Source organism: Ictalurus furcatus, chromosome 23 (genome assembly GCF_023375685.1).
Source record: "Ictalurus furcatus strain D&B chromosome 23, Billie_1.0, whole genome shotgun sequence".
NCBI lineage: Eukaryota > Metazoa > Chordata > Actinopteri > Siluriformes > Ictaluridae > Ictalurus > Ictalurus furcatus.
The window spans coordinates 9030741-9057532 of record NC_071277.1 but is presented as its reverse complement, the minus strand read 5'-3'; the positions used below and the strand labels follow the sequence as shown (position 1 = coordinate 9057532).

Here is a 26792-nt window from a genome sequence, read left to right as displayed (position 1 = left end):
ACACTTTTTAGGGCATACCTTTTTCCCAAACAGTAGTAAAAAAAAAAAAAAAAAAAAAAAAAAAAACAAAAAAAAACCTAATAAAGTCATTTTCATATTGAATCATTTATGAATTAGGACATGACATGAGCTAGCAGATCCGCACCTTTGTCATGAAATATGTAAACACTCATTAAAATACGGTTATAGCTTGTATTAACATCAGGATTTGATTTTTTCCTTCTTTTAAAGTGCATATGCTAAATACTATAAATGTAAATGTTAGTAAATGTGTTTCAGGACTGAAGCGCGCGCTGTGGAATGTATTCACACTTTAATTATTTCCCACGAATAAACATCATATTCATGTTTGTGTTAAGTGACCTGTAGACGAGATGTCACGTCTGCATGATTAAATCTAATTTATATTCACTATTCATCATTTAAAGAGCATGCATTTTGTCCAGTTTTTTTAAAATTGCGCCTATAACATATGCCTACAATGTTGTTGTTTTTGTCGCTCCATTCTGTCAGTTTCTTATTCTCTGATGTTTATGCATAATGGATACAACAGTTCCAGGATTGAAAGGGGGTGGGGGCTCACAGCTGATACCACATGACCACCGAAACCCTTATTCCCCCTCTCTCTATTTTTAGAGTTGTCATGGAGTCGCTTCATGTGATGCGGGATTTGAGGAATGAAACAGAGCCTCCAGCATTCCCGACTCCCACACCAGTGCTGCTGGACTGACTGCACGACTCCATCCCATTCCGAGGGGTTTGGGTTGTACTGGGACTAGATTTCTACTTAGAACCTTCAGAGCTCATCTGGGGATTTGTTCGGGCGCGTGCAGGGGCGGGACTGTGCAGGGAGAAGTTAGGAAATAACCACACGGTTATTCATCTTCGGTGGATTTGGGACCACAGTTTCTCTCATATCAGGTCAGATCAGATCAGATCAGATCAGATCAGTGCAGCTGTGTTGAGGAAGACGGGCTGAGGTCTGATTATCCTTCTGATCTGCGAGTGAAAGTGAAACAGTAAAGAGGTGCAGGATGGACGGAACCAACAGAACCGACCCGGCATGCATACAAGAACCGCCTCTGGCTATCGAAGTGATCAGACGTAAGTGTTTTTTTTTGTTTTGCACTTTGGAGCAAACCTAAGCAAAAAGCATCTGGATCCGGGCAGGGTGGTGGTCTTCTGAAGGTTTAACTCAAGAACCATAAGATTCTGCTTGGGTTTTTTCTTCCATTTTCATTTAGATAAAAGTGTGAAAGTGCTTCTTGAACTCAGGTTCTAGCTTAACATTTAACATACCTGTGCGGTTTTGAGTCAAACTTTGATTTAATTATTACAATCTTTTCTTGTGTAAAAAAAAAAAAATGTGTAGCCTTCTGTTTGTAATCGAGTGTTGGTCATAAGCCAATCGCTCTCTCTCTCTCTCTCTCTCTCTCTCTCTCTCTCTCTCTCTGTTATTTTTCTCTCTCTTATTCATTTATTTATTCCAGCAATTTTCCTCAGGACCTATCTATACAAATGATCATTATGCTTGTATCTCACACATAATAACAGAAAAATTTTAAGTAACTCTCATCATTAGAAAATGCTACGACAAGATTATTTTTAAATCCAGATCATCTACACGTATGATACACTAGCACAGGTACTCAACCTCACTAACGCTCTTGTAGCAGAATGAACACAAATCCCCACGGCCATGCCCTGAAATCTAGCGGAAAGCCTTCTCAGAAGAGCGGAGCGCGTTATAACATCATAAGAAGGGAATACATCTGGAATAAATGGGATGTTCAACAACCATCACAAGGGTGTGATGGTCAGGGGTGCACATACTTTTGGACATGTAGTGTATACATTTCAGTGGCTTGTAGTATGTTTTATAGCTTTCTAATTTTATTAGTGATTGTGCCGATCGTGAATTCTTTGGGTCTTGGAATCTTTTAAATGTAAATCATTTCAGCACAAGTTAATGTAAAAGAATAAATTTGTAAAAAAAAAAAATTGTTTTGTTATTGTTAGATAAATGTTTGTCCGTTTTCATCTGCAGTAAAATAGTGAAGACTTTGCAGAGCACTTTGGCACTACGGAGTAATAATTCTTTGTATTATGAGTTCTTCACAAGGTTCTTTAGGTCTGGTGTAAAGGATTCTGAGGGTTTAGTCAGATTTAGTCAGATTTCTCAGCTTAGACTTTTCCGTGCTTCATCAACCCAATGGTATTGTTTTTGGAGATTACCCATGATACCTTGTGGTTTTCTGCACTGCTGCATGTGTGATCTTGTGTCTTATTTCTTTATCTCAGCGACAGGATCTTTCTCGGCGCCTTATGTGTGTGTGCGCGCGCGTGTGTGTGTATATATATATATATATATATATATATATATATATATATATATATATATATATATATATATATATATACATAAAACTCAAACACGATTAAACAAGCCTTCTTTGGAGGCTGACTGATTTGGCATGACTCGTCTCATCACACATGACCGAAAAGTTTTCACACCTCTTCATATCCATCGCTGTGAAGAACACTTAGTCTGGAGATTTATCTTGGCTTAAAAGAGCTGTTTATCTTGGCTTAAAAGAGCTGACGGTTTAGTGAATGTGTTTTCAGTCAGATGAGGATTGTGGAATTTATTGTGCGAAATGCTGGATGTTCAGCAGGGGGACATCGTTGATGAAGAAGAAGAAGAAGAAGAAGTTTTCCCAAAGCCTGTAGTTGCTGGCACGGAGACTCCGGGACATCCCGTACCTCCAGTCTCCCTCATGACTCTCCGTACTCGCCGCTGGCTCTCCAGACTGTTGCAGGAAATCCTCGTCTATCCACCACTCGTCTCGAGTTCGCTCACATCCGAAATTAAAATGCACTAACTAAAATCTGTATTCCTCATGATGTAATGGTGGTGTGTGGAGACACCGAGGTTTTCTGTGCAGTTGGAGCACCATGCTGCCAAATGATGGACCTGATGCTGTTGCAATCGACTTAACTCGGAAATCTGAGCTCAGAATTACCGATCATGAGTTTCTGAGGTTTCTCAGCGCAGAGAACCGTACGCCGAGGGGTCTGAGAGTTTACACTGTTTTCCCTTGAACAGAGCTCGATGTTTTCGGGATCATCCTTTACTCCGTACTCACCTTCATGGCGTCGGTGTCCATGCTGCTCTACATCGAGGAGTGTGTTTACATCTACAGGAAAGTTTCCAACAACAAGAAGAGTGCCGTCATCTGGGTGAACGGAGCCGCACCGGTGAGCGAGGATTCTCTTAAACTGAAGTGCATGATGGGAGATTTTTCACTTCTTCAGGCTGAGTGAATTTGAGGTTTGATTAAAAGTCAAAAATGTTTGTTTGTTTGTTTGTTTGTTTTTTTGCACAGGTTATCGGTGCGATGTCCTGTTTAGGAATGTGGATCCCAAGAGCCACGATGTTCACGGACATGACCTCAGCCACGTGAGTGTGAAAGAGAACGCTCAGACAGCCATTAGAACAGGAAAAAGAAATCATAAAACAAACAAATGACTTTTATATCATATTTTACACATTAGATCTTTTTTTTGCACAAGAATTGTAATAAATTTTGCGTTACGCACAAACATTCAACAATTAACGTACGTAACACAATATTTACACCATTTTTAGAAACAAAAATAAATAAACAACACTCAACCATGGAGGCCTAAAATTATTACCATTACCATATTTATTAAAATACAATTTTTTAAAAAAAATTAAAAAGACGCCAGGTTTCTTTTAAAGTCGCAAATTCATCTCTTTATAATTTAAATACATTTCTCCCTTAACACGTGTCTTTTCTTTAAGTTCAATTATTTCTCTTTTAGTTCTGTTTTTCAGAATAGAGTGCTGAACTATATTCCTCAGTCATTTCCAGAATTATTGGCACCCCAACAAGAAAACAGGAGCAAACAATAATGAATTAAAGTCCACACAAGCAGAATGAACTTTTTTTTAACCATAAAAATGTCTTACAGAAATGTCTTGAATATTTCAAATAAATGCAAACAAATCATCCTCCTTGAAAAGGATTAATTATATTTAAATGCTTAATTATTTTAGTAGTATTTTAAAAAAAAATTACTTTATTTTAATGCATTAATGTATTTTTAAATGATTTGAATTAATTAATCATTATTATTTTAATTTGAAATCAGTTTCCAGAAACTCTTTTTTTTTTTTTTAAATACCTGAGGTTAAAATCTTTTTGTCATCCATGTTTGAAATGATATTGTGTTTAAATAACACTGCTCAGCGTCCCTATGTGTTCAAGCTCAAATTTATTTATTTCATATATTCTTTTATGCTAATTTTTAGGAAGGGTGCTAGTTCCTTTCTTTTTAGCTACAAAAACATGTTGAACTATTTATTATTTTGAAGCTGTGTGTGTGTGTGTGTGTGTGTGTGTGTGTGTGTGTTGTAGGTATTTTGCCATCGTGGTGTTTAAGTTTCTGATTCTGATGATCGAGGAATGTGGAGGTGATGAGGTTTTTCTGAAGCGTTCAGCTAATAAGACGTTCCGGATCAGTACCGGCCCGTGCTGTTGCTGCTGCCCCTGTCTGCCCCGAGTCCCCATCACACGGTAACACACACAAGCCAAAGTAATGTATATACGCTATATGCACTGTACACTATACGGCCAAAACTATGTGCACCCCTGACCATCACACCCATATGAGGTTCTTCCCCAAACTGTTTCCACAAAGTCTGACGCACACAGTTGTATAGAATGTCTCTGTACACTGTAGCGTTTCATTTTCCCTTCACTGGAACTAAGAGGTCCGAACCTGTTCCATCTGCTGCACAAATACGTGGTGTGTGAAGGTTGGAAGAAGGTGGAAGAACTCGAGTGTCCTGCAAAGATCCGTGACCTCAACCCAACAGTACATGTTTGGGATGAACTGGAAATGAACTGGAGTCTCCTCACATCCCAACATCAGTGCCTGATCTCAACCTCACTGACGCTCTTGTAGCAGAATGAACACAAATCCCCACGGCCACGCCCTGAAATCTAGCGGAAAGCCTTCTCAGAAGAGTGGAGTGCATTATAACAGCAAAAGAAGGGAATAAATCTGGAATAAATGGGATGTTCAACAAGCACATAAGGGTGTGATGGTCAGGGGTGCACATACTTTTGGACATGTAGTGTATACGTTTCAGTGACTTGTAGTATGTTTTATAGCTTTCTAATTTTATTAGTGATTGTGCCGATTGTGAATTCTTTGGGTCTTGGAATCTTTTAATAAGTACATAAGGGTGTGATGGTCAGGTGACCATTGTTCTGTTTCTGGCCGAACGTCCTGCTGGTCACTGACCTCTCAGTCAGATGACCTGAAGAACCGTGGGGTCGTTACACATTCAGAGAAAGTGGTTTAGAGGAATTAGTGAGCCGTCGAAAAAAAAAAAAAAAAAAAACACGACCTCATTATTAATACGTAGAAATCTTGGCGGATTTTATGATTGGATCTGATTTCACAGAAGGTGCCATGATCAGATTGTAAAAAGATTCTTGCATCTTGGTTTTATTTTTTGGGTGAGACCACTTCCTGTTTTCAAACACATAAAGATAAATAAATTATTATTAATAATAATAATAATGACATTGTTTTAACATGGTGTCAGTCTGATACCAGCAAAAAAAAGGTGGATTGGATATCAGAGAAAAGAAAAAGGACGTATTAAATCCGATCCTGTAAGGAATGGAAGAAAAAGATTGGACCTGTAAGTGGAAAAAAAAAGCTTTGTGTAAATTGTGTTTTATAAATATAATAATATAATTTTAAAGCTTAGTAAGTTTAAAAGAGAGAAAAACATGCGGGTATAATAATAATAATAATAATAATAATAATAATAATAATAATAATTATTATTATTATTATTATTATTATTATTATTATTAGTTAGTATTTTAATAATTATTAATTATTAGTGAAGTGCTTCACTGTGTCTGGAAAAAAAACGAATTTTAAAATAGTAAGTAATAATAGTGAAATAAAATGATTGAATGAAGGACACTATATTTAATTGTCATGAGAATTTTTTCTATTAAATACATTTATGAAAAAGCCTGAAAAACTTGAATTACAGCCTTTTGTGCATCTAAAATCGGATTATTTTTTAAAATCCTGGTAAATCCTGCATGTTTTGTTTTGTTTGTCCAGGAGATGGTGCTGTAGTTAATGACTTGTATGCATTTTTCCCCATTAAAAGCTCTTAGAGGGGCAGAACAAAGGCCGTAAATAATGAATAAAAGCTTATTAGCGTTAAGTAGTTGTTTGTTTGTATTTTGCTAATGAATAATAATTCAGTTCATTAGAGCGAGCTGATTTGAAACGAGCGAGTTGGTATAAACCTGTGATTTGCAGCTGCACTCCTGTCAGAGCTGCTGTTCTATTAAACGAATCAACAGCAGTTCAGTGAAATAACCTCGTCTCTTGTCGTGTGTTTGTGTCATAGTCGCTCTCTGTTCATGCTGAAACTGGCCGCCTTCCAGTTCGCTCTGCTGAAGGTGGTGTTTACGATCTTGTCCATCATTTTGTGGACGAACAAGAACTTCGACGTTGCTGATGTGAGTATAGACTCGTTTTCGCAGCTCTGGAAGGATGACTCGTGTGTGTGATGTAACCGAGATGTTGCAGTATATAATGACACTGTAGTCGCTGTGTTTGTGCAGATGTCTATCAGCGGTGCTGCGATCTGGATAAACCCCGGCGTGGGCGTCCTCACCATCATCGCTCTGTGGCCTGTTGCCATCATGTTCATGCACGTGCGCAACACTTTACGCAGCCTGAAGATTATCCCGAAATATGCCATGTATCAGGTGAGTCTATGCAAACCCTCTTTAAATACTTAACATCAGTCGAAAAAGTTCAGAAATGCTGCTCAGATTACAATGAGCAAGAAATTCCACAATACACACTGCATTTTATACAAATTTTATAATGTGCTGTACAGCTCGGTTTAATTTGTTTTAAAATAAATGCACACGTTAGTTAGGTGACTATTTCACCAATCACCTAATTGGTCAGGTGATCAATTAATATGAATGAATACGTAACTAAATAAATAACATTACATCATAGTAAAATGTAAATAATTCTATTATAATACAGTGTAATGCTAATATGGGTCAGTTAAATGCTTATATAGTGCAGTGTCGTATACTCCTAACAATCCCAATAGAGAAAAATGCTACTATATTATAGTGCTAAAATAGTACAGAAAATATTATTATAGTAAAACATAATGCTAATATAGTATCAAACGATGCTAATATGTACAGTAAATACAAGGGTTTCTTTCACAGCAATGTAAACTTATAGTCGAGAAAATACGGTATAATATATTTTAAACTCAGTCCAAAATTTAAAAGTCCAGAATAGCTGAAAATGAGAAAAAACTCATTCTTGTTATTGGATATAAAGTCACAAAAAGAACAAAAGTAATTTTATGTCATGATAAATGCAGTTGAAATTACTTTGGACTTGCGTTCCCAGATAGTTAACTCAACAAGGCACTGACATTTTTCGCTTCTTGTTCTTCTTCTTCTTCTTCCTCTTATTATTATTATTATTTTGCCCATGATGCCTTTCTGTGTGTTGTTCCTAAGCTGGTGCTGGTGCTCAGTCAGCTGCAGTCGGCCATCATTAATATTCTGGCCATGAACGGGACGATCGGCTGCGCCCCGCCGTTCTCCTCTCAGAGCCGCGGTTACTGTGAGTCTCACACCGCTGAAATAATCCACGTACAATTCAAACGCTCAAGAAACTACTTTCACCTTCATTACAAACAACAGAACTAATGAATATGCAAATTCAATTCAATTCAAGTTTATTTGTGTAGCGCATTAAACAACGGACATTGTCTCAAGCAGTTTTACAGAAACGTATAAACACAGGATAGAGATTTTAAGTGTGTGAATTTATCCCTATTGAGCGAGCCGGTGGCAACGGTGGTGAGGAAAAACTCCCTGAGATGATGTCAGGTCAAGAGTGTGACCACCATTATTAGTGGGTCTTATTACGTTCTGATTGACCCCTACTGAATCTAGAATGGACACAACCGCTGTTCTCAGAGGGTCTTTTGGGTTATCAAAATGAATATTAACATAAGCAACGATTAAAGCTTTATCTACAGAAACAACCAGGCTCAAGATAAAATCTGAAAATTCACCAAGGAATTCAATATATGTCCCTGGGGGTCTTTAAATAATAATTAGTGGAATCGACTTATTTTTTGTGGCTACATATGTTATACTGGTATAAAAAACTTCAAAAGACTTGAATTTATCGCTATGTTTTTGTGCGACACCTAGATTATGACTATAGATGAGTGCAACACCTCCTCCTCTGCCAGTCAGACGAGGCTGATGTATATAACTGTATCCAGAACGACTCGCCCGGGGTCTGGCCCGCGCCTTCCACTGCCAGACAGAGACCTGGGCTGGATACATCCTGGGTGCACGGTCCCTGCACTGTGATAGTATCACGCTGCATGCTTACCTTAGATTTGTGGGCAATAGCACGAGATGTTTATAGCGTGAAATTAGAAACAACCCCCAACATGTCCTCCTGCCAGTAAGCTAACTCTAAGTAAATTGATTTATTTCACAGCACCTAAACCTCTCCATATGTAACATCGTTACCATAGCAACTATGATCTGTCTGCTAGCATTAGCCACCTTAGCACCACCAAGTCATGCAAATTGTGTAGCTAAAATTTCCAGGGTCCCATGTCGTCTTCATCGTCCTTAGAATTTGCATATCAATCATGACGTGACCAATTTAAGCTTGTACAAAGCCCCGCCCCCGGACCGGTGTAACGCCGAGAATGTGGTCTAAAAAGCTGAATTAGCATGCAGTTTCTGTTTTCAGTTGTCAGTCTCATCCTCCTCCTCTAATAATTTGCATATCGGGTATGATTGGTTCAAAGCTGTAGGGCATTAGTGACATCACAAATGTAGCTCAAAAAAAAACATGCTGTTAAGTGACAAATGCTTTAACATCTGAAAAGATTTTCTGTTTTTTTTTCCTAGTGATGAGTCAGCAGCTTCTGATCTTGGAGATGTTCATCATCACGCTCGTGACTCGGTTGTTGTACCGGCGTCGGTATGATCCCATACCTTACAGCGACAGCGAAGAGGAGAAGAATAATGGTCTCGCATCTGAGTCCAGCAAACACTGTGTGAAAAAATAATGAGTGAAATGCTTTTTTTGGCTCATCACAGTCACACAGACATGTATATCTATATTTTTGTATTTATAAGCAACTGGCTCTTTTTTGACAAATAAGGTACAGCATTTTTTTTATCAGTATATTTTTAATCAGTACAGTAATTTTTGTAGGTCTGTCCAACTTTTTGTGCAGAAAAAGTACAATGTTTTAAACTATTATTATTATTATTATTGTTATTATTATTATTGTTGTGGGTTCATATGGTGGCTTAGTCAGTTCGCACATTTGCCTCACACCTCCAGCGTTGTGGGTTCGATTCCAGCCGCCAGCCTGTGTGTGCAGAGATTCCATGTTCTCCCTGTGCTTCTGGGGTTTCCTCTGGGTACTCCGGTTTCATCTCCCAGTCCAAAGACATGCGTTGTAGGCTGATTGGCATCTCTAAATTGTCCATAGTCTGTGAATGGGTGTGTGAATGTGTGTGTGATTGTGCCCTGTGATGGCTTGGCATCCCCTCCAGGGTATCCCCCGCCTTGTGCCCTGAGTTTCCTTTGACTGGCTCCAGGTTCCCGTGACACTGTGTATAATAATAATAATAATAAATTTTATTTTTGGGTGCCTTTCAAGACACTCAGGGACTGTTACGTACGTCTCGAGGCAAAATATTCCAAAGACTCGGAGCAGTACAACTAAACGCTCTACATCCCATAATAGTCAAATGTACAAAATGGACGGATGGATGGATTATTATTGTTCTTATTTTTCACTTGCAGCACTTTTTGCAATTGAAATGCAGAATAAATCCACGTGGAACGTGTTCTTCTTCTTCTTCTTCTTCTTTTTCTTTTCTTATTTCCTAATTTCTCAGGGAGAGTCTTCACCCCTTGCCCTAATGGCATCATTATTGTTTAAACTTACTGTTCATTATTTTTAATTAAATTTGCTCAGATTGATCAGATCTTGTGTGTAATCATTTTGCCAGACAAGTTTAACGTTTAAATAAAACTGATGCTTTGGCATTGAGAGAGAGAGAAAAAGAGGAAAAAAGTATAAAAATTCAATGCAAGACAGAACCAGGCCTATAATCATCCTGGCACTGGTCAACAAGGATTAAACCTGAACCTGAATAACAGGAGAGTTAGAAATCATACCCGTAAATGTGAGATGTTTTGTTAATATTATTATTATTATTATTATTATTATTATTTAAATATCAGTAACAAGCCAAATTTACTAGCCACTTTATCTGAAACTCAATCATTCATAAACAAGTATAAATACTTTTTAATCAACCCGCAATATTAAAATGAAACCCATGAGTGGAAAGTCCAGCTATAGTGGCTCAAAATAAATGAATATGATCGTATATATTTTCCCAACAAGCAGCATTTTCCCAGTACTGGGTTTCCACCAGGTTCCTCCAACAAACATGTAGGTAGGTGGATTGGTTACTCTAAATTGCCCCAGGCGTGAAAGAGGTGTGTGTGTGTGTTCAGGGTAATTATTCTGCCTTGTGTTGTGCCCAGTTCCTGGGATAGGCTCTGAATCTTGATCAGTATAAAGATGAATGAATAAATGAATGAATGATTCATATCTAATCTAACCTAATATGAATGAAACACCACAGCACTGATCATGTTTCTCCATGTATACACTCAATTACAAGTTTATTAGCAGCCATTTATTAACGGCCAGAGACCTTCATGAGTGTCAGACCCCCATAAAGTGAACTATAGGCCTGTCTCAAAATATTTCCATTCATTTATATTTTCCCAAAGCTGCCTAAACAGCAAAACGACAACCAACTTCCTTCTCGCACTAATCTGCTTCATGAGTCACTCATCAACGCTTCACCACCTGTAAAAACACGTGTTGTAGACGTGCACACGTACAGGTTTATACACAGCTGCGTACTTAACATCTCAACCGAACTTGACAGCAGCGCACACAAGCAGGAGGAACCGGTCTGTCTCTGACCAATCACAAGCCGCGATTCACTATTTCCGCGTTTCCAAGCCAACCAATCACAGCGTGGTCCATCGGCGCCGCAGAGTTTCACAGAAACCGTTCAGTGGGGGAAGAAAAACAATAGTGGGAACATTTCGGTGTTTTTTTTTTTATTATTAATTTGGAGCATTTATTGTGATGGAAGAGGAGAAGAAGCAGACGTCTGAAACGATCTCCGAGAATGCTCTGATGATTGTTAAGGAAGTGTAGCGTTTGCGGTTTTAATGCTTTTGATGAATTGTAGCAACAGAACATAACATTAGCCATCATTAGCTGTTTATAATAAATAGTGCAGCTGTTTGTTTTTAAAAACATTTTATTATTTTTTCCTCATCACAATGAGGTTGTCGTCGGTTTTCTTGAACATCTCTGCAAAAATTGAGTATTATTCCAGATTTTCACCATCTCCTCTCTCCATCAAGCAGTTCCTGGAGTTTGGTAAGTGATATTTTATTGCATTAATGAAGATGTATAAATATGTAAATATAAAACATATTATATATTTATACATATAATAAATGTAGAAATATATAAATATCATATCCTGTCCTGCTTTATCCTAAATAGGCTTTACAGGACAAGACCTCCTGACATAATATCTACTTCCTGTGCCCTTTATAGTGCACTAGTCCAATAGTTTACTAGTGAACCATTTTGAGATTCAGATTAGACTCTGATTCTGATCTAAATTTCACCAGGATGCTTTATGGCAGCTAGGGTTTGACAAAATTGTGATAGTTTGCTAAAAGTTTTCATTTTCCCTTCTTAAATATATATTTTGTAGTCCGCCATGCTTTTATAAAATGCCAGTGCTGTTTTCCATTCTTAGAAAACCTAAATACAATCATTTATATTGTGTATTGTAAAAAGAATAGATATTAAATTAGCATGATCTGATCTTTTTTTTGTTGATTTTGTTTTTGTCATTGTCCAGCCCTGATGTTAAATTCTGGATTCTGATTGGTCAGAATATGTTGATGTAATATAGTTCATATTAATATAATACTATGGCTGGGCGATATGACAAAAATATCATTGTGATACTTGAGGGCATTTCTATGATACATGATGCGTATCACAATATGTAATTTAGTTAACAAACTATCTATAAAAAACAGTAGTAAAATAACTGTCAAATCAACGGCATCCGTTCAGTACCTTTTAATTAGTAAAAACGTTTTTAAAAAATCACCATACCAACGATATCTCAGAAAAGTGTATCGCATAATCATTTATCACAATACCGATATTATATCGATAGAGTTGCAATCAAAATAATTCAACCTGCATTGCAAGTCAAGTTTTTTGTCAAAATGTACAGACTTTCAGCTGTTTGCGATGGAAAAAATCGAACAAAAGCAATTTAAAAAGTTCGACACAACAAATGCTTCAAGTGGTTTCCACAAATTCAACTGAAAATGCAACTTAACTCTCTTACTCAACTTTTCAACTTACTTCTCTAGTCTCAAAATTATTCACCCCCCTGAATAGAATCCCTCACAACAGCACAAATATGCAAAACCGGTGTTGTCTCAAGCACACCTGAGGCAATTAATCAAGGGCTTCATTAGTTGCACCAGGTGTGCTTGAAACATCTGAACTGGCTCGGGGCAGAAATCGTATGAAATACCTGGACGGGGCAGAAAAAGGAAGCTGTCAACGGCTGAAAGCAGATTTCTGAGAAGGCACGTTGTGAAAAACCCTCGAGTGACTGCAAAAGACCTGCAGTAAGACTTTGTGCAACATGCACTGAGGTTTCAGTGAGTACAGTAAGGTGCGTACTAAACACAGAAGGTTTCCATGCCAGAACTCCAAGACATTCACCACTACTGACGCAAAAGCACAAGAAAAGTCGCTCAAAATCATATAAATAATCCACAGAAGTTTTGGGGTTCTGTTCTGTGGAGCAATGAAACAAAACTGGAACTTTTCAGCACGATGGATCAGCGGTATGTCTGGAGGAACAAGAATGAAGAAAGAACACTCTGTCCACAGTCAAGCATGGTGGTGGATCGGTGATGCTCTGAGGCTGCTTTGCATCCTCTGACACTGGAAACCTACAGCATGTGGAAGGCGAGGTGGATTCATTGAAGTATCAGGAAATCCTAGGCGAAAACGTCACGCCGTCTGTGAGGAAGCTGAAGCTTAGGCATCATCGGACCTTTCAACAGGACAATGATCCCAAGCATACCTCAAATTCCACCAAGGCTTGGTTGCCGAAGGAGTCCTGGAAGATTCTACAGGGCCATCACAGTCACCTGACTTGAACCCCATAGAAAATCTCTGGTGGGATTTGAAGAAGGCGGTTGCAGCACGCAAACCCAAGAATATTACTGAACTGGAGGCCAATGCTCATGAGGAACTGCATCTGAATTTTAATTCAGTTATGAATTTATAATTATGTAGTAATTAAATCTTACGTCTTACACCACAGCGCTGTTGAGTTCTGGATTGTAATTGGTCAGAAGGTGCGGGTTTTATATTCTATAACAGTAAGCACCGCATTAGTGTGTAGAAATCATCGGTAGAATATTTATAGCTAGATTTTTCCACGCAGCATTGGGCTTGACATAATACCAGAATTTATACCAGAATGTTCTCCATGGCCTGATGCTGTTCCTGTTAGCTTCTCTCGGTACCGTTACCTCTGCTTACACATTAGAGCCGTGTGTTTACAGGACAGACCAGTTTGGATATTCTACTCTGTGTTTATATGGCTTGATGATTTTTTTTGGGGGGGGGTGCTCTCCCTGTATGGCCTGTTAGAGCTCATGGGTTTACAGTTACAGGAGATTTGCTCTGTTTATTTTACCCGTATTGTTCTCCAGAGCTCAGTGATGAAAGCCCCTGATAAAGACTCTATTTATCCTGAACTCCAAGCTCCAGTTTCCAACTGTGTTTAATGACCGGTAAATCAAGGTCAGGCTTGGACTTATGAGATAACAAATTGTACTTTTGCAGTGCTTAACAACGATATTTATTTTGACGCGTAAAACTCTCAGGACACATAGGCATGTTTCGCGTTTCCTACCTCATAACTCCATTAGCTTCAGTGTAATTATTAAATAATTCATTACAGCCTCTGATTACAGTCCGTACTAAGCCGAGAGTGTAATGTTTAAGTGTTTGAACTCGTTTGGGAGGTTAGGTTTGTTGGCACGTTTTCGTAGTTAAAATGGACACCTTCTCACCGCTCGTGTATTATATAAAAACCAATTCAGAGGCAGGACTACGAGCGATGTCACAAAACAAGCTTCAGGGCTGGCTTCGAGCCAGTCACATCCGAAATGCAAACGATTTAGAGGAAGATGTGTGACCTGGAGCTCTGGAAGTTTTAGTCGTTTATTTGCATAGAAAAGGAAAAGGTTAAGGAGTTATCATTTGTCCTGTGAATAAATGAACACTTTGGAAAGGTGTGTTTTTGCTGGTTTAAAGGTTGATGAAATAGGAATTCTGATGTGTTCGTTCTCAGCACAAGGATGCTTACGGGTTGTTCCCATCAAGTTTATATCTCTATACAGACGAGCAGTACACCAAGCTGAAGTTTTGTACGCTGTTCTTGTCTTCTTAGTGTCTTTCTTTTGGTGTCCCCCTCCCCCCCCCCAAAATTACGATCCAACTTTTCTGCTCTAAACCGGAATATTTGCGGCGTTTATAATGATTATTCATGTTCCTGTGGAAAAGCCTCTCTCCTGGAAGTCTGTGTTTAAGTTAGAGCTCTGTGGCCATTTTATTCATCCTCTGCCTGTTGCATAATTAATGTGTGTGTGTGTGTGTGTGTGTGTGTGTGTGTGTGTGTGTGTGTGTGTGTGTGTGTGTGTGTATACGTGCCACTCGTCACATCCAGCACTCGTTTGAACATGGCTCTGACACCAAAAACATTGCAGAACAAAGAGTACTGGAAATGGTTGAATGAGTTCATATTGAACTAACTCTTTCTCTCTCTCATTAGATGAACACATTTTTTTTAGTTAAACCTCAGTGTGCTGAGTCAGCGGTCAAGCTGCAGGGGACATCTGTGTGTGTGCGTGTTGTGTCCTATAAATGACAGAGCAGGGAAAGGAAAAATTTCCACCATGCTGTAGTGTAACTCTTCATCTATTAAAAAATGCATTTAGCGCATGTTGTTGTTTACGTTTTTTCTGTACTAGACTGTAATATAGCTGTGTTTTTGTGTGTCTGTGTTTGGTTTCTGGCAGCTTTCACCCGAATATTTCTTGGCATCGGATCATAGGATTAATGAACCGACACGTCATGCATTTTTATGTTTATAGTTGTGTTGTGAAACATGCTAGTTCCTGTTCTCACTTACGTTATAGCAGCTATAAACGGTCGTTCCCTCGCCAGCCCTCTGTCTCTCTCTAGAAAGAGATAAACTCCTCTGTCCTGAAGATGTCGGAAAACTTCAAAGTTACAGCTTTACCAATGACTGTTATACAGCGCTGACAACAGCTCCTTCCTTTAATGTTTAATACAGCGCTGACTACAGCTCCTTCCTTTAATGTTTAATAAAAAAAAATTTAAAAGTCTCATTTCTTTAAAACTTCACGACCATTTCAACAATTTTTAACAATCCGTTTACGTATGCCGTACAAGTCCTTGTAAATGAGCCGTTACTATAGAGACGGCAACATTTTACGATGCATTCATATTTTTGTTTTAACATGATTGTTTTCGCGTAAGTCGTGATGGTGTCCGTGATTTCATGCACCTGCGATTTGCAGTTGCACTACTGACAGAGAAAATTAATCAACAACGTCTGACCAATCAGAATCCAGAATTCAGCAGCGCTGTGGTGTAGAAAGCATTACTATGTGGTGTAAATAATAAATAATGTTTGATAAAGCTGGAATTTATTAATATGAAAGAGAAAATATTTAACTCTTTACTGCATGGTGTTTTTTGCATGGTGGCAATTTAATTTATCTCAAATTTTTTGATGGGAAATTATACAAAACGACTGTTTTCCTATGTAACTTGGAAAAAAGGGAGCTTTAACTTTGATATAATAAAAAAAGAATAAAACATCTGTGTCACATGACCAGGAAGTACTGTTTGCACTTTCTTTACTGCAGTCACATGGCATGGTGAAGGACCCCATCGGCGGGCTCTCAAAATGTGATTAATTTTTCAATTTTCAGGCAAAATTACTTAAAGGAAAGAATTGAACACTATCTGAGATAAGTTAACATTTATTTTCTGTCATTTGAACAAGTTTATATATTTTGAGTATTCTGTTAAATGGTGAAATGGAATCATCGCCATACGGCAACAACATGCGGTAAAGGCACTGTTGTACTGTGTGTGTGTGTGTGTGTGTGTGTGTGTGTGTGTGTGTTCATGAACTGAAACAGGCGTACATGGCAAACCAGACTCGAGACTTCTCTAATAGTATATTTACAATTTTTCACTTTCACAGTAGGAAGTTGTTGTCATTTCAGACATTTTTCAACAGCAAATTGTTTTCGAAATGTTATGTTTCGAGAGAAAGAATTAAAGACACGTCACTCTAAACATGTTTGGATCTAATTTCTGTGTGTGTCGTGAGTGAGTAAATCCATCCACATACTTTTTACAACTGTAGTTCCTGTAAAGATGTAATTTTTACATGTTTACTAGGTGCTAAAAAAAAAAAACAACTCTGCACCTTATAGTCTGGAAAAGGCAGTAATTAGAGTAATAATATGCATTGTGTTTATTTATGTGTGTAAAAAGTCATGCAGTAGAGGGTTAACTGCAACTCAGGAATTCTAATTTTGCTGTCAGAGTAAAAAAAAAAAAAAAACCCGGACAGTTTGTAACCGGTGGTTTGTGTGAATCGTGACTTTTGTGACAGCATTTTGTCCTACGTTATATAAAGCAGTGCGCTTTATGATCCGGGTCAGCCAGCCTTTGATTTCCTGCAGACGTTCAGCTCTTTCAGCTGTTTTTACGTTTCCAGGAAGGGACAATGCGTGCGAGAAAACCTCGTACATGTTCCTGAGGAAGGAGCTGCCAGTGCGACTGGCCAACACCATGAGGGAGGTCAACCTGCTGCCCGACAAACTGTTGGCTCAGCCCTCCGTCCGACTGGTGCAGAAATGGTGGGTGGATCTCAGACTTGTGTGTAACTGAACCTCGCTGCTCCCTGACCTGTGACTGGACGTTGTTATTTTTTAACCCCTCAGGTACATGCAGAGCTTTCTGGAGCTGCTGGATTATGAAAACAGGAGCTCAGACGACCCGCACGCCCTGAACGAGTGAGCATCATCACTTTATCTTTTTCCAGTTTGAGCTCCTGGATGCATGGTTTTTAGTTTCCATGTTTCCAAGTAAGATTTTGTATTCACGTCATCCTTTTTTTGTTTTCTTTTCCCCCCACACTTACTTTCAGCCGTTTTTGTATTCGAGTGTTTATAAAACACACCTGAAGTCAGTGTTTATCAGATCAGTATTTTTAATGAATTGTTGAGTCAGTCTTTCTTCCTTTCTGTCTCGCAGTTTTTCCTGACTCCGCCCAGTCGTCATTAATATTCATAAAGCAGGCGGGTAACGTTGATTTTCCCACCGCCATGCTGAGAGCTCAAATCCGAAAGCGGCGTTTAATTTTCTGTAACGGCTGAAGTTCAGATCGCGGGTTTATATGAATGCACTCGTTCTGATACTTTATCGTTTCTCTAGTAGCAGCACATTCATTGGGACTGAGGGTGGATGCTCGACATAAACAAATAATTATTTTTTTTTTTTTTAACTTTGATATGGTGACGCTTTCTTAAAGTAAGGAGATGTTTATTAGCATTAAGGAGTCTCCAGTGTCAGATGTAAAGAGGTTAAATTTTGCTTCCGTGCTTTTCTACCTTGTAGCTTCCTGGAGATCCTTATCGAGATCAGGAACAGACACAACGACGTGGTTCCCACCATGGCCCAGGGCGTGATCGAGTACAAGGAGAAGTTCGGCTTCGACCCGTTTGCCAGCTCCAACATTCAGTATTTCCTGGACCGCTTCTACACCAACCGTATCTCTTTCCGCATGCTCATCAACCAGCACAGTACGTTCTTCTACACGCACTTCACGCTCTGCAGCTCAGGAGATTCCCAGGACAGGGATTCTCGACAGGAACTCAAGGCGTGATGTTTAAATGTTTAAAACTCTCCTCTTGGAAGCTGGTTCTGCTTCTATCACGTTTAAGTATTTGGGTGGAATTAGCTGCACTGGCCTTAAAGTCACATCTTTCTGCTTTAAAACGGAGACTTTCTCAGTAATTCTGTATCGTTTGGAGGCGGGGCTACATGTGAGCTCGATGTGTGATGTCACAAAATAGGCATGAACCAATCAGGTGTGATGTGCAAATTATTCAGATCTAAACACTGACGGTGTCGTACTCTGATTCTAACCTAGTATCTTTCTGAGTTATGGCAGATGACATCGGAGGCGATAAATTAATCTATTTGCGTTGACTCCACCTTCTGTTTTGCATTTCATACAGGTAGACATGCCCCAAATTGCGTGTTCATTAACTAGCTCTAGAATATTGATTCTGAGTTCATTATTAGCTACAGTAATCTAGCTAGGGCTAGAGATGAGCACATTTTGTTGTTGTTATGGTAACGCTATATTCTTCCAGGTCGTATAACCTTGAGAAAAACGACGATGTAAGTCAAAGCTTGGATACCGAGATCCCAACATGCGAGTTAGCTTACTAGCAGCTAGCTAACCTGCGTAACGTCTGTATGAAGATAAAGGTGTAAAGATTTCCGTAGGTTATTTTTTTTTGTTGTTTTTGGCATTAATAAACGTATTAAAGAAGAACTCTGCTGTTGGTTTCAGCTCTCCTGTTCGGTAACGACACGAACCCAGCGCACCCCAAACACATCGGCAGCATCGATCCCGCTTGCAACGTCGCCAACGTGGTTAACGGTGAGCCGCGATTCGATCTTTTCTTCTCTGTTACACGGTTTTATTGCCGTCTAGTCGGCGCTGGTGTGTTTACACGTCCTGTGTTCGGGTTTCAGATGCGTACGAGATGGCTAAGATGCTGTGCGAGCAGTACTACCCCACCGCCCCGACGCTGAAGATCAAGGAGTTTAACGGTATTCATTCACTTCATAAATCACACTGTTCGACGATTAATAGAGAATAATTGAGCGACGTCGCACGCAAAATAATGGCGGAAACGATGGTTGGATGATTCCATGATTGCGCTACTGTTTAGCTCTTGTGTATCTTTACATTTTTTATCAAAACTTTTAAGAAGGTTATATTAAGGTTAAAAAAGCTGATTTTCAGAAGGTAATAGTTTTATTCTGTGTTCATTCGTAGAAGTCTGCCCATCAGTCATGGTTTTTAATTTGCACATTTAAACGACACAATTCTGTTCGCCTCGACTCCGCTCGGTGTTTTATATTTTCAAGTAGAAACGCCACGAGGCTGAATATGAAAAACGCTAGTGCATTTTATTATTATTATTATTATTATTATTTCTTTTTACAACTGGCATTAATGTGCAATATAAACTAACTAAATAGCGTTCAGGTCCAAATGTTGCTATGGTAATGTTTCTTTCTCTTCCCCCCTCAGCTAAAGCTCCAGACAAGCCCATCCAGGCTGTATACGTGCCGTCTCATCTGTTCCACATGCTGTTCGAACTCTTCAAGGTAAAACCCGTAAACACGGTTTTATGAGCTGCATCAGAGCCAATAAACATCGTCTTTATCTCCGCTGTAATCGTCAGACGTTATCGCTCTTCAACCTTTGTACTGTCAAATTATATTTACTGTACAGTAGATTATTATAGCGGGCCACAGGTCGTCAGAATCAGAGCGGATTCTGCTGAGCAAAGAGTTGTTTAATTGATGATCTAGGTTATGAAGCGTAACTTATGGCGCCTTCGGTTCCCAAACAAGTTCTAAAAACTTTTTTTTTTTGAATGAACCTTCTATTTTGCATGATTTACACGATTTAAAACTGAGTTATTTCATTCTTTGTACATTTTTTTCCTGCTTTGCATGAAAGTCGTCTCGTTGCAGCTAAGATGAAGCTCCAGAACTTAAAAAATGAATAGATCCATTAATATAGAATTAGATTAATGAATTAATAGATAATTAGATTTTTCCATGATGTGTCCACACCCAAAAGGTTTTCAGGACCGTGGGGATCCCTCACGTCTGTTTTTATTAAAAAGAATTTTTAAAAATGTATTAAACCACGGCTTAGCTGGTGTTATTAGGTGTGGCCTAATATTGTAATGAGTATGCTTGATTGACAGCTCAATACACAAGACCAGCATTAACTTCACAGCTTGTTAAAACTTTAGTGTGTGTGTGTGTGTGTGTGTGTGTGTGTGTGTGTGTGTGTGTGTGTGTGTGTAGAATGCAATGCGAGCCACAGTGGAAAATTATGAAGAAAATAAAGATGATCTTCCACCTATTAAGGCAAAAGTGACCTTGGGGAAGGAGGATCTCTCTATAAAGGTCAGTAACACACTCCGCACGTCCCCTTTAGAATTTCACTGTTCTGAGGAAAATATACATCACTCATCACAGGTAGCCGGTTGGCTCCTCGCTAACAAAATACGAACGCAGAGGCACCCGTGTTTTTTTTTTCCCACTTTGTAGCTCAAAGTCAAAAAATTACATCCTTCCAAGTACAGTAACGTGTGTGTGTGTGTGTGTGTGTGTGTTTACTCTAGATCAGTGACCGGGGTGGAGGCGTACCTCTGAGGAAGATCGACAGGCTGTTTAATTACACCTACTCCACCGCCCCGTCCCCCAGTTTAAACTCTAAACGGGTTCCACTGGTAAGAACAGTGCAGCGATCATAAACTCGCAGTAAACTACAACTCTCTAACAGCGAACGTACACTTCCTTCTGTAGCTGCACGATAGATGCACCTTATAAAATGCCGCTTCGTCATATAAGCACGCGAGGATGTCTCATTATTCAGCGTAACTCCTCCCCCTCGCTGTATCCAGGCTGGATTTGGTCACGGTTTGCCGATCTCCAGACTCTACGCTCGATATTTTCAGGGAGATCTGCAGCTCTACTCGATGGAAGGCGTTGGCACGGACGCAGTCATCTACCTGAAGGTCAGTGCCGCGCCACGCCGCATGTAATCACCACAACAACACGCGGCCTGATTTAAGTGGAAGTCTTTACACATCAGCTGCTTCTCTGATTTTAAGTCTTACAAGATCAGTTCTTTACAGAGACTAATTAAATTCATATCCTAGTTCTAGAAATGAAATCTTTAATTTACGATGTTTCACTCATTTTGTAATACGGTAAGGTAAAATTTTTTTTTTTTTTTTTTTTTTTTTTTTTTTTTTTTTTTAAAGCGAGTTTAGAATCGGACTACTATTGAATCAGCTACGCACTATAATAATAATAATAATAATAATAATAATAATAATAATAATAATAGAATGGGTGTTATTCAATTTTCAATTTATTTATTTTTTGTATAGCGCTTTTTATAATAGACATTGTCTCAAAGCAGCTTTACAGAAGCATATAAACACAGGATACAGATTTTAAATGTGCAAATTTATCCCAATTGAGCGAGCCAGTGGTGATGGTGGTGAGGAAAAACTCCCTGAGATGTTAAGAGGAAGAAACCTTGAGAGGAACCAGATTCAGAAGGGAACCCATCCTCATCTGGGTAACAACAGTTAGTGTGAAAAAGTTCATTATGGATTTATATGAAGTCTGTTTGGCCTTAGAAGCAGCCGTAGTCCCAGCAATCTGGAATTGGAGTAGATTAGAGCTCCATCCAGAGGCAGGACATCCGAAACAGATCAGGCAGGTCCGGAGAGCAGAAAGGATCAGGATCTCTACTATCTCCATAAATCGTGTGTGGCTCGACAGAAGGAGAGAGGGAGAGAAAAGATTATTAGGACTGTACTTAGCGTAACAGAAAGTGTAGTCATGGTAGGCTTGAGTAATCAAATACGTTTTAAGCCTAGACTTAAACACTGAGACTGTGTCTGAGTCCCGAACACTAATTGGAAGACTGTTCCATAACTGTGGGGCTCTATAAGAGAATGCTCTTCCCCCTGCTGTAGCCTTCACTATTCTAGGTACCGACAAATAGCCTGCACCTTTTGATCCAAGTAGGCGTGGCGGATCATAGAAAACCAAAAGGTTGCTTAGATACTATGGCGCGAGACCATTTAGTACTTTATAGGTTAGTAATAGTATTTTATAATCAATGCGAGATTTCACTGGGAGCCAATGCAGTGTGGATAAGATCGGGGTGATGTCGGCGTATCTTCTGGTTCTAGTTAGGACTCTAGCAGCTGCATTCTGGACTAACTGGAGTTTGTTTATGTTCCTACTGGAACATCCAGCCAGTAAGGCATTACAGTAATCTAGTCTAGAGGTGACAAAAGCATGAACTAATATTTCTGCATCATGTAGTGACATTATATTTCTTATCTTAGAAATATTTCTGAGATGAAAGAAGGCTATCCTATTGTAGTAATATTATCTACACGAGCATCAAATGAAAGACTGGGGTCAATAATTACTCCAAAGTCTTTTACTGCTGCACACGATGAAACAGAAAGTCCATCCAGAGTTACTGTGTAGTCAGAAAGATTACTTCTAGCTACATGTGGTCCTAGTACAAGTTCTTCTGTCTTATCAGAATAATCTTCCAACGTCTAATGTCCTTTACAAATTCCTCAATTTTACTAAGCTGCTGTCTGTCCTCTGGCTTCGCTGAAACATACAGCTGTGTATCATCAGCATAACAGTGGAAGCTAATTCAATGTTTACGAATAATTTGACCTAGAGGTAGCATATATAAAGTAAAAAGCAGTGGGCCTAAAACAGAACCTTGTGGAACACCAAATTTAACCTCGGTATGCGTGGAGAAGTCTCCATTTACATCTACGAACTGATACCAATCGGTCAAATGAGACCTGAGCCAGGAGAGGACTGTTTCCTTAATGCCAACAACGTTTTCTAATCTGTCAAGGAGAATAGTATGATCAATGGTATCAAAAGCTGCACTAAGGTCAAGTAACACAAGTAAGGGGACACAACCCTGATCGGAGGCCAGTAAATCCTGACTGATAGATTTCATGAATTCCTATGTAAGTACGAGCATAGCGGCTGTGTACAACCTTTTCTAAGATCTTGGAGGTGAAGGGGAGATTTGATATTGGTCTATAGCTGGACAGTTGAAAGGGGTCAAGGTCAGGTTTTTTAATCAGGGGTTTAATAACTGCTAGTTTAAGTGATTTAGGTACATAGCCAGTGCTAAGGGAAGAATTGATTATATTTAAAAGCGGTTCAATTACTCCAGGACAAATCTGTTTAAAGAAACATGTAGGTACAGGATCTAGTATGAAGGTTGATGAATTTGCTGAAGAGATTAATGAAGCTAGTTCGGTCTCTAGACCGAAGAGGAGTAAAACATTCTAAACATTGATCTGATATTGCCATATTATCATCTACAGGGTTAGTTACAATACTGTCTGGTTTTAATTTAATAGCCCGAATTTCACATCTATAAACACTTCTGATCATATTTTATGTTGTGGTATTTTTTTCATTAATTCATTTGGTTTGTTATTTATTTATTAACTTATTTACAAGCTGGAAATATATTCAAGAGACGTTTAATTATTTATAGCAACAATTTTCTTTCATATTTATTATTGTTCTTAATATTATTAACATTATTCATTATTAAAGCTTTTTCAGTTTACTATGACGACTACTAATTATAAAAAAAATTATTAGCTACATATTTTATTTATTTGAGATATTTATGTATTTATTTTTTTATTTATTCATTTGTTAAGCCGGGGAAAAAAAGGATTAATGTAATAGTTTAGTTTAGTTAGTTTCATTAATAAAAATTCTTCTCATAAGTGGGGTTTTAAAACCAAACTGTGAGCTGGGAATTTTTTGTGCCAGGATTTCTTATTTTTTTGTACAACCCCTATTCCAAAAAAGTTGGGACGCTGACGGGCATGCAGTATTGATTTTCCGCCCATCTTTACTCCTATAAGACTCTGCGTCTCTAAGATGAACTTTTTATACCCAATCATCTTACTGACCTGTTGTCAACTAACCTCCAGCTGTTTCTTTTTACTAACACTTACTCTCCCAACTTTTTTGTGACGTGTTGCGTCCATCGAACTCCAAATTACCTTTTTTTTTTTTTTTTTTTTTTTTTTTTTTTTTTTTTTGTTGTTGAATCGGTACATTTCCTCAGTTTAAACATTTGATATGTTTTCTACGTTCTAGTGTGAATAACATATGGGTTTGAGATTTGTAAATCATTGCATTCTGTTTTTATTTACATTTTACACAGCGTCCCAACTTTTTTGGAATTGTGGTTGTAAATCCAGCCACAGGGACTCGGATTCTCTCTCTCTCACACTCTCTCACTCTCTCTCTGATGTTCCTCACTCAGGCACTCTCCAGCGAGTCATTTGAGCGGCTGCCAGTTTTTAACAAGTCAGCGTGGCGGCACTATCAGGGAGGCCCGGGGGCAGACGACTGGAGCAACCCGAGCAAAGAGCCGCGGGACGCCTCCAAGTACAAAGCCAAGAGATAAATCCACCACCACCAGTTCACCCATCTCTCTCCTCCCCTCTGCACTCCGAGTGTTCTCTTTGTGTGTGTGTGTGTGTGTGTGTGTGTGTGTGTGTGTGTGTGTGTGTGTGTGTGTGTGAACGTACCTCAACACGACCTCTGCGCTTTTCCCCTCTTCTGAAATATCAGTCACAGTGCCCCCTGGTGGTGAGAGAGGACAGAGCGAAGAGGCCTTGACCTCCTGTCTGCAGTGCCACACAATAATAATAATAATAGTCACCTCTCTCCAGCTGACCTTAAGAACAGAAAGGGAAAGTAGGGAAGTGTTCCACACCACACACAGAGCATTTCAGTATCTGACGCTGTGAGATTTACAGGGTAAAATATTAGTCGGAGTGAGAAAGCCATGAGAGAGCAGAGATATTTAACGTCTAAAGTACAGGAGTAGATTCTTCAGAAGTCTGATTCAGCAGATGTGCACTGATCGATGGCTATGTAATCGTTATACAGAACTCGATATCGCATCATTCATTTCAGAATAATTTATTAGGATGCAACTCCAAGGGACGTGCAAATAGAGCTGTGACTGCCATTAAAAAAAACAACAACAAAGGTTTCAGGGTGTTAAAAAGGAATATAGCTTCCTGTGAATAATTATTTATAAAAGTGTTTACACATCTGTATGATTCCCCGTTTTTTGTCGTTTTATGTCACAAACATCATCTGAAGTTGAGTGTAAGACATTTAAATGATTCCAAACCACTACCAGCATGCCAGTATGAACAATGCAGCACATGTGTAAAAAATTTTAAAACATGATGGGAACTGTTTTTTGGTTTGTGCCCCCCCCCCCTTTTAAAATTTTTTTTTTTTTTTTTTTTTCATATGTCTTGGATTCCCAGCATTCCTCATGACGGTGAAGAGCGAACCCCAGCTGCTAGTGAGCATTGTGCACAGCTAATCATCACGATATGTTTCGTTTATCGGGACCAACCAATTTTTACGGCTTTTAGGAAACCGTTCCCGTTCATGACCTGCTAAAGGTTCATTGAAGTTATTTAACGTTAACTAGTTAAAAATGTGACGTTATTCCTCTGATTAGCAGAAGTCAGCATGTATGTAGCGAGTCGTTCTTAATAGACGTGCGTTTATACCACAGCGCCGTTAAATCCTCCATTCTGATTGGTCCGAAGGTGTTGATTAACTTTCTAACCCCATGGCTCTGACGTAGTGTCGGTTTGTCACCGGTTTATATTAACGCACTCGTCGTAATACGTTATCGTTTCTATAGCTATGAAAAAAAATGATCATTTCTATATTCACATTTACAGAAGGAGTCTCCAGTGCCAGAGACTCCGACATCTTCAGAGCAGAGGAGTTTACGGTTTTGTCATAACAAGCTGCGTCATTGTTGTTGTTGTTTTGTTTCAGTTTATAGCTGCTTTAATGTCAGTGAGAACAGGAACTAACGTGTTTTGTGAACATTACATGTAAACTATAAACAGATAAAAAGTATAACGTCGTTCATTAATACGTAAAAAAAAATATCATACTCGCTGGCGAACGCTGTGGTATAAGAGGAACAAAGCACTTCTAGGAATAGAATCAAATAAAGGGTGGTTACGGTAACAACTGAGAAAACATTCCCACTGGAGCATCAGAGCACTGGATTCCCCAGCATGCTTTTAGCCAGTGTTAGGCTTCACGTGTTTTCGGATCGTCACAGTTCCCAGTGTTAATTGTGTAAAAGCGCTAAACACCGATCTGAATAATTCACCTGATATTATGCCTTTGTGTTCTTGTGGTTTAAAGTGGTTTATTGTTTCATTCTACTTCAGACTCTAATAAAAGCGTCTCAGCTGCCTCGTTTCGCTGCTTTTCTTTCCCCTGTCTCATCACTCATCCATCCAGATGCTCCATTTTCGCACTTGTTTATTCTTTAGTCACATTATTATTATTATTATTATTATTTTTATTTATTTATTTATTTATTATTATTTTTTTTAGCTACACACAGGTATAAAATAACACATGAACAAAAACAACACGTCCGTACACGGGTTTG

The 26792-nt window shown here is 38.8% G+C and overlaps 2 protein-coding genes across 2 annotated transcripts; both read left to right on the top strand.

Annotated features, from left to right (window-relative positions):
- The first annotated feature begins 632 nt into the window (after positions 1-632).
- Positions 633-10151, top strand: slc51a (solute carrier family 51 subunit alpha). The gene is made up of 8 exons (XM_053611977.1): positions 633-1104; positions 3107-3258; positions 3387-3460; positions 4446-4604; positions 6479-6590; positions 6696-6842; positions 7632-7737; positions 9057-10151. The coding sequence occupies exons 1-8, from the start codon at positions 1035-1037 to the stop codon at positions 9215-9217; spliced, it is 981 nt and encodes a 326-aa protein (XP_053467952.1). The 5' UTR covers positions 633-1034; the 3' UTR covers positions 9218-10151.
- Positions 10152-11279: 1128 nt separating this feature from the next.
- On the top strand, positions 11280-26596 carry pdk3a (pyruvate dehydrogenase kinase, isozyme 3a). Its single transcript, XM_053611109.1, has 11 exons — positions 11280-11638; positions 17142-17283; positions 17368-17439; positions 18044-18228; positions 19008-19097; positions 19193-19270; positions 19758-19834; positions 20549-20650; positions 20869-20976; positions 21151-21264; positions 24606-26596. Exons 1-11 carry the CDS (start codon positions 11539-11541, stop codon positions 24747-24749), a joined length of 1212 nt encoding a protein of 403 aa, XP_053467084.1. The 5' UTR covers positions 11280-11538; the 3' UTR covers positions 24750-26596.
- Positions 26597-26792: the final 196 nt, after the last annotated feature.

Bases quoted from the DNA above. Each gene is read 5' to 3' on its own strand.
- slc51a (XM_053611977.1), top strand. From the start codon at position 1,035: ATGGACGGAACCAACAGAACCGACCCGGCATGCATACAAGAACCGCCT. The intron at 1,105-3,106 runs GTAAGTGTTTTT...TCCCTTGAACAG, and splicing joins GGCTATCGAAGTGATCAGAC to AGCTCGATGTTTTCGGGATC. The intron at 3,461-4,445 runs GTGAGTGTGAAA...TGTGTGTTGTAG, and splicing joins ACGGACATGACCTCAGCCAC to GTATTTTGCCATCGTGGTGT.
- pdk3a (XM_053611109.1), top strand. From the start codon at position 11,539: ATGAGGTTGTCGTCGGTTTTCTTGAACATCTCTGCAAAAATTGAGTAT. The intron at 19,098-19,192 runs GTGAGCCGCGAT...TTCGGGTTTCAG, and splicing joins CGTCGCCAACGTGGTTAACG to ATGCGTACGAGATGGCTAAG. The intron at 19,835-20,548 runs GTAAAACCCGTA...GTGTGTGTGTAG, and splicing joins TGCTGTTCGAACTCTTCAAG to AATGCAATGCGAGCCACAGT.